The sequence below is a fragment of the Fulmarus glacialis genome, unplaced genomic scaffold (assembly GCF_000690835.1).
Source record: "Fulmarus glacialis isolate BGI_N327 unplaced genomic scaffold, ASM69083v1 scaffold4028, whole genome shotgun sequence".
In the NCBI taxonomy this organism is placed as follows: domain Eukaryota; kingdom Metazoa; phylum Chordata; class Aves; order Procellariiformes; family Procellariidae; genus Fulmarus; species Fulmarus glacialis.
Window position 1 is genome coordinate 1 of NW_009229998.1, and position 14868 is coordinate 14868.

The 14868-nt window shown below is 42.2% G+C and overlaps 1 protein-coding gene across 2 annotated transcripts in view; it reads right to left on the minus strand.

Moving 5' to 3' along the window:
* Nucleotides 1–13047: 13047 nt before the first annotated feature.
* Nucleotides 13048–14868, minus strand: part of PPP1R17 (protein phosphatase 1, regulatory subunit 17) — a 12112-nt gene continuing 10291 nt past the window's right edge. The window contains exon 4 of one of the 2 annotated variants that reach the window (XM_009584044.1): nt 13048–13369. In XM_009584044.1, coding sequence (XP_009582339.1) covers nt 13315–13369 — 55 coding nt within the window. In that variant the 3' untranslated portion in view covers nt 13048–13314. Of the gene's footprint in view, nt 13370–14333; nt 14509–14868 lie in introns of those variants that run through there. The other variant, XM_009584043.1, reaches the window with a different exon arrangement.

Consider the following 14868-nt stretch of genomic DNA (forward strand, 5'->3'; position numbering starts at 1 on the left):
CGGTGCCCAGGAGGCCCAGGGGGCTGTCCTGCCCTTGGTGGCCATGCACTGGTTACAGCTGCTGGGCATCCCTGATGCCTTCTCTGCCACTCAGCTCCCAAGGACAAGCCTCGTGCTGTTACTCTTCTTTCAGGCCATGGCAGAAAGCAACCCTGCAGCCCAGAGATCACCCCTATTACCCATCCCCTCTCTGTGCCAGAGCTAACATCCATGAGGCCATGCAACGAGGAGGACCAGGGACTTGATCCGGTTGGGGACAAACCCTTTTTCGGGGGCGTAAGGGAGTTGATTTTGGCAGCTGCATCTTGGAGGAAAGCCAAAGTGTAACCAGAGCCATAGATTGGGATGGATGTTGCCAACAGACCACCATGGAAATAACATGGGCTTTGAAAAAGAAGGGAGCTGAAGTGACACTGGTGGGGTGGAAAGGTTGGTCATTTTCAGACCTAGAACATTTGGAGCCGTGCCCAAAGAACAGCCAGGCAAACAACAACTCTTCCAAACTGCAAAAATAGCCCATTGCTGCTATCGTGGTCACATCTCCTTGTCCCACTGAAACCAAGCTGCGCAGCTCCCCCTTGTCATGTTTATATGGAATACAAAACACGCTTCAGCCCTGGGGTAAAACTTTCAGAGCTCATTTGTGACTTCAACCTTTCTGAGAGTTATTTGCCTACCTCACTTTGTGGGAAGATGTTCAGATCTTATCTAAAAGCCTGGCAAGTCTCCTTTTCCTCTAGGATTTAGTATTTGGAGTAGTGAAAGATTAAGAGAGGTACTGTTCTTGTCATTTTGCACGGTGGTGCCAAAATTGGTATGTTCGTTCAGATTATGTAAATAAGGGCATTTATACCATATACATTCACTTGGTTGTGGTGATGCCATAAGTGAAAGAAGGGGTTTAGTTCCCTCTGCATGAACTTTGCAAAGACATGGAAAGCATGCATGATTTCCTCACCATTCCTTACCAATGCACCAAGGGACATTTGCTACTACAGTGTCAGGGGAGGTTCGGACTTGACATGAGGAAACATTTCCAGGATGGTCAAACCCTGGAACAGGCTTCCTGGAGAGGCGGTCAATGTCCCATGCCTGTCAGTGTTTAAGAGGCATTTGGACAATGCCTTTAATACCATGCTTTAACTTTTGGTCAGCCCTGAAGTGGTCAGGCAGTTGAACTAGATGATGATTGTAGGTTCCTTCCAGCTGAACTGAACTATTCTATTCTGTTCTATTCTAATATTCCTGGTGATACACAAACACAGTTTGCTACAAGCTATGGTACATCCTCATATTCCTGAAAGTTGGATCTTGTGCAATGTTATGGATCAGAGACTTGCAGAGTTCATGTAGTCACATAGGGCTAGGTTTAATGTAGGAGCTGACTCGGCATTCGGTGGATTAAAAAGAATATCTGGGCAGGGTGGATTAAAAAGCATATCTGGGCAGAAAAAAAATTGTAATTAGTTATAAATCCTCAGCTTATGTCACAGTGACTGGCCAAGAAGTAGCTGTCTTTGGACTCTCTCCTTGAGGTGTCTCATTGGAGAGAACAGTGAATTTTGTCTAAACACACAGATTTTCTTAACACTCCAAGGAGACTGATTCTCCCCAAGTTTAGAACATTTCTTGAGTATCTCTAATGAAACACAGTCTTGGTTCTCCTGCTCCTTTGTCCTGCAGATCTTCCTAATAATTATAGCAGAAAACCTCCTTTGTTGGCAAAGGCGGCAAAAGGGAGAAAGAAGAATCCCTCCTGGATGTGCTCCCTTGATTTAACAGCAGAATACCGAATTAGGAACACCAGTATCCCTAGCTTTCCTGTGTCATCTCCTAGTAAAAATGCCCAATGAAGTAGTTCCCTTACCTCACTGGTGAATTTTTTAGCTAAATCAGTAAGTCAACTTTACTGATCATAAAAACCTTTCCTCTTTCCTATTATCCTTCTCCTAGGATTTTCTTTTTCCTACCTGCATAATAGTTGAAGGCAAAAGTTGCGGTAGCTCTGCAGGGAGCTCAGGGGCGAGGAGAGATGGCAGAAGGTCTGTCTTCAGGATGTCCCCGCAGGCCACTAACCACAGCTGGTTCGGCGAGGGAACACATTAATGCCTTGTCCGTGGCATGCCAGGGGCGCTTAGTGCTTGCGTGAGTGTCTGGAGAGGGGTAAGAACTAATTCTGTCTGGACCAAGCTGTGTCCCAGACACTGTTTCCACCCTGGTCCTTCCACAAAGCCTCAGCATCCCCTCGTGATGGCTGGGAGAGACAGCAATGTCTTAGTCTTCATCCTCATCCACACTCACCTGCTTTGTCGTGTAGTGCTGAGGCCAAACTGGCCTCCTGCAGTGCCAGTGCTGCCTCCTGAACCAGGCGTGTTTCACTGCTGGACCTCCCTCTGTGCAAAGGTGATGGGGATCCATGGCTGGGTCCTTTTCCAGAAGCAGCGGCAGCAGCATGGCAGGGGACTGCCACCAGCTCGGGAGCAGATGTGAAAGCTGAGCAGCCTGTATTTTTCCCCCTTCTAGTTTCCTTTTTTCTTTCCACGCCACCTTTTGCTTTCCCTCCAGTACTAAGTGCCAGCAGTGACCAGTCAAATCCCATTTGCAGATATGGCTGCTCAGCTGTGTTCTTAATCAATCAGAGGCAAATTGTTTCCCAACAGGCGTTCATGAGTAAAAACCATGCTATTCACTCAATGACTGTAGTGATGACATTAAAGAAAATGACATTTCAATGGCTTTTTTGAAGGGATATGCCTTTTGAGTGAATAGAAATGTTTGTATCTGTCTGCTTTAAAATGCTTGAAAAGAAAAAGAAAACGATATCAGTGTTTTATCTTGTCTTGTTCTGTTTTCTGATCAGAGTGGAATTGCTACGTAACAACAAGCGCGTTTGTTGCTATAACAACCTTTAGTCGTTTGAAATACTCAGGATGACTATATAGTATTTTCATCAGTAAGCATCGTTAGCAATAATTTCCTTCTTATTGCAATGGGGCAAAAACTATTCCAAATCAATATATTTCTAGGGAAGTCAGTGGAACCAGGAAAATTCCAGCTAAAATTTTTATTATAGCGTACAATAGTTCTTGTGGACTATGGTGATGCATCCCCTGGCTTCAAGCTCATGTGAAATGTCCATCATGCTCGACTAACTGAGGGCAGACTTCTCAGTAAACCTGTTTCTCCTGTTCAGGTTATCCATGAGATTGAAGCTCTTGGCATTGTCTGGATTGTTAGTTCAAGTGATCATCTGCAAAATACTTGGGTTTTGATGGGCTCTCTTGTTGACCTCACCCAGTGGATGCGTGGCATATCTTAGGATAAGTTTAAAGGGCAGAACTTGTGGCAGTATTTGGTACTCCTGTGGTTTCTTGAATCATGGATGAATGGTTCAAAATGTGGCAAATCTGGCACTTTTGTTCACCTGCCCTTCTGTATATGTGCCTCCACTTCCAAACCAGTGTCTCATGCATTAGCTATGTCTGCTTATGGGAGCATCCATCACTGCTAATACAAAATAATAGTTTCTGGTGTAGTGCCTCAAGCTATTAATCTAATTGGAGTTGTGTGGAGTGTAGTAGGCTGCTTTTGTGTTACGCATGGGAGGGCAAGAGGGATGGGGAAATGAACAATTCTTGTTCCTTCATATAAGCATTGTACAAGTTGCATTGTTCTCTGAAACCTGTTAGTTGGTCTGCTGTAAATGTGCTTGCAGATATCCTCACATCCTGCCCACTTTGACGCAATGTCTGTAGTTAAGCTTAAGGTGCATCAGATCCAACCTACAGGGTTTTACCAGGAACTTAGAAGCAGATTACAAGCTTTATACTCCCTTCTGCTTAGCAGAACAATTTGAAAATACAGGCATCAGTTAAAGGTAACTGAGAAGGGCATAGGGTGGTATGAGGTTGGCAGCCCTTAACTGTGGTGCTGCAAGCAGAACCTGAGGATTAGCGCTGGGAGGGATCTTCCTTGCAGTCTACACTCATTTTTCATTTGCAGTTGTCTACGAAGCAGCAGCTCTGGCATTCATTCTTTCATCTGTGATGACCATTATATCTTAAGCAAATCAAGGCATGATGTTGACGCAGGGCAGGTGTTTATACCAAGCAGCTAGAGGGAGTCCTGGCCTCTCTCAAGAATCAAAAGAAGAGTTGTATCAAAGAAAGGATAAGAGGAAATACTGGGTGGATGCCGTCCGAGCCAAATGTGAGGTTTGCACGGCTGCTGTTCTGTAAGATGCTGGGTTGCACCACGTCCCTCTGGCCAGAGCAAACAGAGTGGCTAATGCACTCTTAGCCTCCTTGCTAAACCAGTGTCTGAATGACACACAGATAGTCTCTCTCTATGTGATGCTACTTGTGTAACTGTTCTAGTCTACACTGGCACTGTCCAAATTCCTGTTCTCTGCTTTCATTGCCTTGATGGTAGCCATGGTCTTAAAAAATAATTATTTCTTTTCTCTAAATTAAAAAAAAAAAAAAAAGGAAATTCATGCCTTAGCGGCATCAAGGTTAGAAACTTGTAATACTTACATCAACCCCTTGCATGAAACTCCTGAGAATCATATCCTATTGAAGCCCACAAAACCCCTGTGAGGTAAGTATTCGCATTTTTATTCCCATTTTACACATGGAGAAACTGGGGTGAATGTTACAGTCCAGGTCACACAAGAAGTCAGTGAGAAATCTGGGAACAGAACTCTAGAGTCCTGAGAGAGAGTCTTCTCCCCATCACTTTGAGTCACTAAAGCCTGAAGAAATTATATCTCATGGATCCCCTTTATCAACTTCTGTGTAAGGGTGATAAACAGCACTGTCAGTGTTCTGGATAAACCCCCTTAAACCTATTAGCCAAGTCATCTCTGCTGGCAACAACTCCAGTAAAATTCCAGTTAACAATAAACATTCCCCCATGCTGAGCAATGGAAAATCCAATAACAGTTTGGCTGAATCCATGCTGAGTACAGAAAATGGAATTAATCTGAAAAGTGAATGTGCCTCAAAGAACAGTAACTCACCTGGATATTTTTCAAGCTTTTAATGCAAGTCAATCTAGTCTAGTTGAGAACAGGAAAATTATTACTATGCAGAAATCTGGATGTGTATTTCTAAAGTTTACGAAATCCGTAGTTTTTTTGTTTCCCAAGACATTTTAGAGTATGATTAATCACTCAAGGAGTTTAACAAGATGAGAGTGTGACTGTTCTAGCATTTGATGTTAGCTAGCTCACACAGGGGAATCTTTTTTGCTTCTTAGGATTCATGCTGAGAGCAATGACTTTTCTTTTAAAGTGCTTATCATGCTAATTATTGACTTATTGCTTGGTTATTTTGCAAATAATAACTACGTATAAGACGAATACATTTTGGTCGTAGTCATGTTTAATTTTTTATTCTACCTATGTAAAGATGTAAGAAAGCAAGACATAGATTAATAGATTCAGAGTGAAGAAGTTGAGAATAGCCAGATTCATATGTAGCCCACTTGTGGCTTTCACAGTGGCCTGTAGTTTACTGGAAAATCCTACGAAACCCCTCAGATCCACCTATTCCTGAATTCTGGGAAACGTGATCTCAATCTGGATTTATTGCCTTAAAATGACCTTGTTCAATGATATTTTGAAAACAGTGAGGTGTTTAGCTGCCTACTGTAGACAGGTAAGTATAAAGTTGCTTCTTCATTTAGACTTTTGGCACTTTCATCTTCTGTCTGAACTGTTGTTTCCTAACGTTGAGAACGTTTCTTGGGATTCACCTGTGTTTGTGTAGTCTTCTAGAATGTCCGAATAAGGGCATAATTTCAAGATCAAGTATTCTGAAGTGCTTAATTGCCCAAATTTCAATTTTGGAGGTGTCTATGTTTCATTCTAGAGTTTTACATCTATATTTATGATTTATATTTTCACATTTTTTTTTCCTGAACCTTTTCCTAACCCTCTGTAAGTACCCATTCGCCCAAAAGAGTCCTGGCTCTCAGGCTGAGAAACCCTCCTTTGCACAGACAGGCTGTGCCGAGTGGGATGAACGCAGCTTCTGAGGAATTCATTTCCTGTCCACCAGCAAGTGAATGCTAGGCATGGTAACCATCATTGTTCTTCCTTTGTCATCGCCAGCCATCAAACCTCAGCTGCGTCAGCTCAGGAGGCCCACTCAAAGCTCAGGAGACTATTTCCCACCCTTCTACAAGAAACTGGAGGAACACCCGGTGAGATGTAGGCTGCTTGACCAGAGGGGAAGGATGAAGAAGATCCAACATATTTCCCAGAGCTGGAATAGGAAATAGCAGAAGAGAGAAAGAGGCATCTTCTGGAATGATGCTCCTCACAGGCGGATGGAGGACATTGTGTAACCATTGCACAGGCCATACTGCGTTGTACAGCAGCTGCAATTCTAGATAAAAGCAAGTGTATGATTTAGCTAAACAATATAATGGACATTTTGTTAGAAATGTTCTCAATAGCCGCCTTATTATTGCAGCATACACCCACGTAGTACTAAAATATTGGGCTGTTACCTTAAAAGAAGTAATTGTATACCACTATCTCCTGTCAAATTAAGGAAGCCAATGCTTTCCTAGATGGTTGGGCTCCTTATGGTGTTCTCAATGTGACCTTCTGCCTACCACAGGTAAGACAACAACTCCTATTTCAGTCAGCATGGGAAAGCTTTTTCTTGCCTAGCTGTACTGAGAATTAAATGTCCTCCTGTCGTAGTGTGGTAGGTATTCAGGAGGATGAAGGTAGGAGGCTGGAGTAAAAAGAGTCCTCTCGCTTCACTCATTGGAAAAAGGAGACATAGCACAGCATTAAAATTGTTCTTTGCATGAACTCTGATGAATGTTAAATAACACTGTTTGTCTTTTGTGGCATTAATTTAGTTGAGTTTGATCCCATGTATTCTTTTGGTGCACAGAGTGTCCCCTGGGCCTGAGTTTCACAGCTCAACATGAAAAAGTTCCTCTTGCCCTCAGATTTTATGCCGTGAGAAACAGTGGCAAATAACTCTGCCCTCTTTCTCCAGGCCCCCGGTGATTCATGTACTACTTCAGCTCTGCCTTTCCAGGCCAGTGAACTCTGTCCTGTTTGTACTCTCCTCACAAGCAAACCTACTCTACTTTTTATCTTTCTTGCTGCTCTCCTCTGTATTTTTTTTTTCCTCTTTTTGAAAGGAGAGGATGAGCACTGCACACAGTACTCAAGATGCAGGTATACCAGAAATTTATAAAATAATGTAATGACACTTTCATCTTCCATGCCTTTCTGAATAGTTTTTAAAGTTGTACTTTCCTTTTTGATCCTTCTTGAGCACTGAGTAGTAGTTTCTGTAGAATTATCTATAATAAATCCTAATTAATTTATAGCCCAAACACACATATGGAGTTGGGGAGTTGGGGTTGCCTCTCCCTATATGCATTGTTCTGCACTTACCAACACTGAATTGGTGGGTTTGCTGATTACACTGAAGTAAGGTGCTGCTGCAGCTGCTGCTGCTGCTGCTTCTTTGGGGTTTTTTTTGTTTTTTTTTTTTTTAACCTTACATCCTTCATTTATGTTCCCTGCTTGTTTTCTTCTTCCATCAACACCTTTTCTAAGTCACACCTTCTGGGTAAGCACGTTGAGTAGCAGAGAGGACAACCCTCCTTTACTATGAATGCTGACCATTTCATCCCACTCTTTTTTTTAATTTTCCCCATTGTGAACCAGTTATTTACCCATCTTAAGAGCATATGTTACGATCTTCTTTCAGTCCATGACAGCTCAGTAGCTTTGATAGCCTTTGGAGCAGGACCTTGTCAAAATGGAGAACTGCAAACCATTATTGGCTCCTCCAAGGAAGTCTCAAAGATTTGTGAGGCAAAATTTCCTCTGTAAAAACTAGGCTGACCCCTCACTGTTATAAGTATCCCTGCTACATACCAATTCTATTATTTGTATTTTCTAAAAGTTCACTCACCATGAATTTGCATTCTATTGTACATGACAGGTTTGTAACTATGTCCAACATCAAAACTGCACCAGCCGGTGTATGTAGCACTGCTATGTGACTGTCACATTAAAATCATGGCTGGTTGTTGCATGAAAAGAGCTGGGGTGTTTTCCCAGTGTTGTGGATGCCCCTCGCTCCCTTAGAAAGGATCACTGCAATTCCGGGCACACTCACTCTGAGGTCTGACACCTTTCCACAGTGTTTTGCTAGACATCTCCACTGCCCGAGTGCTCTGATGTCACCTTGTTTCGGTTATTTTCATCTGGTTTACCCTGTGCTTCGTGTTTGTGGCGTTGACCTTAACCACCGTCAGAACTTGTAACTCCAGCAGCCGGGCTGAGTCACTGCCTAAACTAAATGCAAAGAAGAATGCACTTTAAAACCTCCTGCTTACGACGAGTGATTTATCTCTAGGAATTCCCCAAGAACTGTATTTTGCTTGTAGAATACCATGAAATGTTTTACACAAATAGGCTGTATAGAAATGCAAAATTATACTATCCTTCCAAACACGTTTTCTGTCTGTGTCATTTCCTTCCCTTTAGGACACCTTTGGTTAACACTTTACCTAACAGAGTCCTACCTGACTGTTCTCTGGATAAGTAGACAGCGCTGGGTCACTTGCAGAAGTTAAAAGGGGAACCTCTTTTTTTTTGCCTTTCATTATTACTGACAGTTTATTGGGGTTATTGTTTTTGTGTCACTAGCATCTCACAAAGAGAGTGATTTTTGTCTTTGCTCTCTTGGTCCACACTCTCTCCTTTGCCATGAGGCAGAGATAAGTTGTCATCTTGAATTTACTGCTGTGTAGTCAAGGCACAGGGAAAAGAAATGACCTACCTGAAGTGTCATGGGGAGCGTATATGGCTCCTAAAAATTTAATGTAGTTCTGATCAGGTTCCTCTTTGCTCTCACTTTTCTCCAGCCAAATCCATGCTATGCTGAGTTGCTGTCTTATTAGAGTCCACTCTAGAAAGTGTCTGTTCACCCAAATGGTTTAGAGGGGTTTTATTTCTTATTTTTCCTGGAGCTGGGAAGGTGAAGAATGCCAGCAGATACTCACTGGTATTGGCAAGATATCTCAGGATGTCTCTTCCCTCGTCCAAAGCCTGGGGCTTTTGGCCTAAATGAAATACTGCAAAGTGGGGGAGAGAGGCTGTTTGGGCAGACTGCTCCTTGTAAATATCGGGTGCTTCACAAAAATAATTCCTAAGCAAAACAAGTTGTGCTGATGGCATCCAGCCTGATGCACAGAGCTGTGTGGTGGAGTGGATGGGCTCATCCTCTCAGTCCAACCCTGACATCTAGTGTACACCAAAGGGAAATTTTCCAAGTGTGAAGTTCAAAAATGAAATCTGTGTTATTTGGGGGAGGTCTGGCTTTGCAATGCACTCGACCTTTTTCTGCATTGATGATTTCTGAGATAACCACTTGCTGCCAGCATAGAAATAAGTCTGATTAATTTGTCCCTCTTGGAAAGTCTTATGATCTCAGACTTATGATGCCATTTAGACTTGTTATGAATTACTCATTGCAACTATCAATACTTGCAAATTTAGTCTTTTTTCTGTTTAGTCCATTTGTGAACGGAGTCTTTGCTCTAATCACTGGATCGCTTTGCTATGGCAAGAAAGTTTGGTGCTCTGTTTTTTGAGAGGGAGTTGTTTGATTATTTTTTTAGAAAAGGATTAAAGTCTGAATTAAAAATCTAAATGTTAAAATCCACGGTGAGTGAGGCATAGAGAGACTCTTGAGTATTCATTCCTTATATTTTGTGTATTTCTATGTCTACACAAACAGGGGTTGGAAAGGCAGATTGGCTCCAACATCCTCAAGGACAATTGCAGCAGCCGGAGCAGAGATGGAGGAGGAAGGGGAGAAGGAGGGAGGAGGAGTTGTGGCTGAGGAGCTTAAATGGGCCTTTCCAATTCTTTAGGTCATGAGGTAGACAGTTGGGTTCATAAAGCAAATTTGGTTCTGCACTGGCCATGTCCCCACCTCTTTTCTCCTTCTTGTCTGTTGTTCCGTTGTTCACTTCTGTTGCTCAGGTATCTGGCCAGCATGAATCCTTCTGGCGGATCCCTCACTATCCTTTTGCATGTACTCCTGCCTTTACCCCAAACTTGTCTCCTGATCTTTCACAGACCTGCTAAGCGTCACCGAGCAGCTCCCTTGGTATGGATCTTGGGCTATAGTCACAGAATCACTGAGGCTGGATGGCACCTCTGGCGTTGGCCAGTCCAAATAGGGTCCACTGGAGCAGGTTATTCAGGGCTGTGTCCAGTTTGGTTTTGAAAATCTCCAAGGATGGAGATTCCACAACCTCTCTGGGCTATCTGTGCCAGTGCTCAGCAGTAAAAACATGTTTTCTTACTTGTAAGTGGCATTTCATGTATTTCAGTTTGTGCCTACTGCCTCTTGTCCTGTCAGTGGGAAGAGCCTGGCTCCCTCTTCTTTAGTCCCTCCCATCAGACATTTATATACATTGATAAGATCCCTTTAAGCTTTCTCTTCTCCAGGCTAAACAGAATACAGAAAAACAAACCTGGGGTAGGTATAACTTTGTCTCAGACCCTAAGACTACCTGGGGGCCTAAAACCAACTTTGAAAGTTGGAAAAGACTTGACAGCTTGGAAAAATCCAAAGCTCATGGCAATGTGTCTCACGTTTATAAATACACAGCTTGCATTTTACAGCTCATCACACCTATAAGAATAAGCACAAATGGTCCATCAAAAGCGGTTATTTCTGGAATGTGCTTTCTAATGTTGCTGCTGCTTGTCCATCTGTCCAGTCCGTGTCTTTTCAGGATGCTTCAGGATTTCGGGTATAAGGATGGATTAAGCTTCCCTTCACGGCTCCTGGGTCCAACAGACTGACATGTGTTCCTCCTGCAGGACCAGGAGCCAGTATCATGAAGTAGAAACTGGCTTTTAATGTTCACTCTTTCTATTTGTAGAACTACATTTCCATAATGCTGGTATTTCTGTTTGCACCATCTCACTTTAAGAGGCCCATGGCTTTTTTGGGGATGTAAGGAAGAGACTAATATGAGTTTATGAACTTATCTAAATACAAGTGAGAAGCCAAAACTTCTAATGTGCTTCAGTGACGTGCACTTTCGATTTTCGCCTGTAGATGCAATTGCTGGGCAGTCTCTCTGCATACAAGAATATTGTAAGGTCATGCGTACAAAATGTAATCTCAAAAGGTAGGAATGGCATAGGACGTGCAGGAAGATAATCTGTTATGATATCTAAACACATCTATTAATATAAATGGTCAAAGCATTATACAATTATCAATTTATTAACCAGTAAGACAAAATTTCAACCAGACAAAATTTCAGTGTAAGTGTTGCTAAACTCATTGCATGCAAACGCTACTTTATCTGTGAATATAGGGTGAGTTAGTGATAGCATCATGAACGTTGCTTTGTATTTGTTTCTGCTGCGGTTTAGCTGGGCAAATCACTTAACCTATCGACCTCATGTTTAGCACTACAAAAATGCTCATTACATCCCCATCAGATGGGTGGTGGGATTTCTGCAATCTTTAGTTGAAAGTTGCTAAAGCGCAAGGCCATTAAATCCCTTTGTCCCAATTCTATTGTAAATGGAGACCTGTCCCTTAGTTTCTAGGTAGAGGTTAATTGAGAATTCGCTCCAAAAATATTAGCCGTTAATAACCTCCTAACTGCAGTCAGTCTTTTATTCACTGACTGAGGCACTTCATTCCCTCCGAGGCCTCGGACTGGTTGTTCTACCCAGTGCAGACTTCTGGGGTGAGATGCAGTTCCAGCTGAATATCTGAATGCAAGCCAGCTACTAAGGCCCTGAAGCAGCGAATGCCCATGTGCAGACAATGATGTAAGTGACTTCAGTCTGAAGCATCCTGGTCCTAACAGTGCTACAGAAAGGCTTAGCCTGTTCCTGCGCTTTCCGTTTCCTTCCGTTTTTGCTGTAATGGCCATGGGGGACCTTTGGGGACACTGGGTACAAAAGCGTTTCTGCCCCAGAACACACCAACTCCAGCCATTTGCCTAGGAGAGCAATTTGTGCAGTTTTAGCACTATCTGGTCCTAAAGGGTGAGTTCAGAGCCTGAAGAACAATAAATAAACCTGGTAAACCACATTCACGCCATCGTACAGTCCACACACAATTCTGCAACACCTAAAGGCTTTGTTTTAGGGGAAGGGGCAGCGTTTATCTGATTTGAGAAAAATCCTACCTTATTCCCACATAAAGTAACATTTAACACTTCCACTGAGTGCAATGAGGCAGGTGAAAGCTTTGAGAAATGATTCATCGCACTGCTTCCCAGGAACATTGCAAAAACTCCTATTTACTTAATTGATCAAGTGAAAAATCACTTTTTAGTTGCTCACGTTGCTCCTGGGTGGAAAAACAGTAAATGCAGAATTACCAGGCTATAAATATGCAATTTTAAATGAACTGCAGCAAATGATGTATGTTGCGGCATTTTTATGGCTGGGCTTCAAGTTGATCTATACAGGGATGGTAAATGGGCTTCTGTGCTGTCAGAGACGTCACTGGGACCGTAACTCCTCTTTGGCGGAGAACATATAGTGCTAGGCTTAAAGGGTGCGCTTTTTTTTTTCATGTTAAACTGTGTCAGCATTCCCCAGGCTTGGAAACAAATCCTCTTCAGAGCAGCGAAGTCAGTCACATCCTGTTTGTGCTCCTGCCTTGTGTTGTTAAGGGCCTTCATGTCTAAACATGTACATTTTCACACCTAATCCATTGCTGATGTTCATTTGAATCTTGTCAGGACTCCATGCTCTCACTCTTGCTGTATTGTGCACTGAAAATATTCACCAACTTCACTGGTAAAGCTGGACTCAAATCGCACGTATTTCTTGTCACGTACTTGCTGTGACATACTTTACTGTCTACCTTACATGAATGTTGTACATGAACTATTGATTGATTATATTTTAAATATTATCTCGTCTCACTGATAGATTAACAGGATGAAAAAAGGTACACCTCCTAGGTATCAGGCATCCCATTAATAATATAGTTGGGCTCTTGTATACTTTAATACACGATTATTTATTATAAGCTTATTGATTACATCTTGAAGCTGAATATCTGCGAATGGACTGCGTTCTCATGAAAGATGCTGGGTCAGTCACTGTGGCAAATGAAGTCCAAACTAGTGTGCTCCTCAGCTGTCTGCCTAAGGGTGTTAAAAAGATAACTGAATTCAGTCTGCCAGGCTAGATAATCTTTAACTGCTGGCAGTGCTGCTCAATCTAGCGCACAGAGCTATTAAGGTAAGCACAAAACTACCCAGTTCTACCTATTTTGTATAATATTCTACAAGTACCCGTCTCTGTTTGTACAAATGCTTAAGGCTGTAGCTGGCTGTGAAAACAATATTTGATCGAATCAATGAGGTAAACTATTAAAAAAAAAGCGTGGTGCTGTTCCACCTTGCGGTATGTGTATGCCATTGAGTAACGCTATCCCTTTTACTCAGTTTTTACTCTCCTGCTGTGATTTTTAATCTTTACAGCCCCTCCTAACTGACCACCCAGGACTCAGTTTAAACAGCAGATGTCAAAAGAAAAAATATGGAGTAAAAGAATCAACTGTCCAACTAGTTTATCTGTCACCAACCCAGGAATAAAACCTTTGAAAGAAAAAAAAAAATCAATAGTCTCCCCTGATGTAACAGGCAGGTGCTGCACTTCCCAAAAGTTTCTCTTCTGAGAGCTCTGCCCTCTGTCCTGTTTGATGTGTCAGTGTTGACAGCCCTTAGCTGTCAGTTTTTGTACTACAGTCAATCTACCTTTTTCTCCTCACAAATACAAGCCATGAGCAGATACAGGCAGAGGAAGTGCTTGCTTTGCATTTCAGGGACTCTAGAGTTGATTCCTGCCCTCCCACTCTCTCTCTCTATCCCATCAGCTCTGCATGTGGGAATTTGCACTGCGGTCAAAGTTATTCCAGCAGAGGAAAGCTGGACAAATGAGGTGAAATATCAGGAGAAAAATGCAATTTGAATCATTAGTTGACATTTTACGGCCCTGTGCTACCAACCGCTCTGGTATCTAGTGCCAGGTACAGTGGATTGATGGTGTCCTTTGTATTAACCCTTATCACCACGCTGCACAAAGCCAGGTCTGATCTGAGGTGGATTCCTCATTGACAAAAATCCTGGGAAGCTGCTTTCTCTTTTTCCAAGAGAATCCTTCCAACCCCACGTGTAAGTGAGATTTCTGTCATCATCTCCTATGATGCTTGCTGGGATCTAATGAGATGCAGAGAAGCACTTGAAGATAATTTAAAATCAAGTGCATTCTTGATAAAATTATTATTTATAAAAATGAAAGGACTGTTTTTTCTATGTGCTGCCACTTCGAATGACCCAGAATTATTTACACTGCATTATTGGAAATATCACTGTAATCTTAACTGGGGATTGTGTCTCCATCCTTTTCTTCATCTTCCATAATCACTGTTTGCTTTTCTTCTGTAAGCAGCTTAGTCCCTTAAAAACAGAAGGATACAAAAAAAAAAAAAAAAAAAAAAAAAAAAGAGAGAGAGGGAGAAAGAGAAAAGGAGTTGATTTAAAATATTACTTCTTTAGAAGATATCAGGGTAAGAAGAATCTTTCAGTCCTCTCTGATTTCTTGATCCTAACATCATTTTCCAACATCATGAGAGTTACTCATTTATTTTTGGCACATCAGTCTCCTGATATTTAGTGAACTAGAATTGGATCATTGCATTTTTAGCTAAATTTATCAGGCACTCTTAAATCCAGCCTATTTCTGCTACCTCTGAAAAGAGACATTGAAGTTTCGTCTGGGAACCTGTTTGGTAAAAGAGTTTGGGAAACTACAAAAGG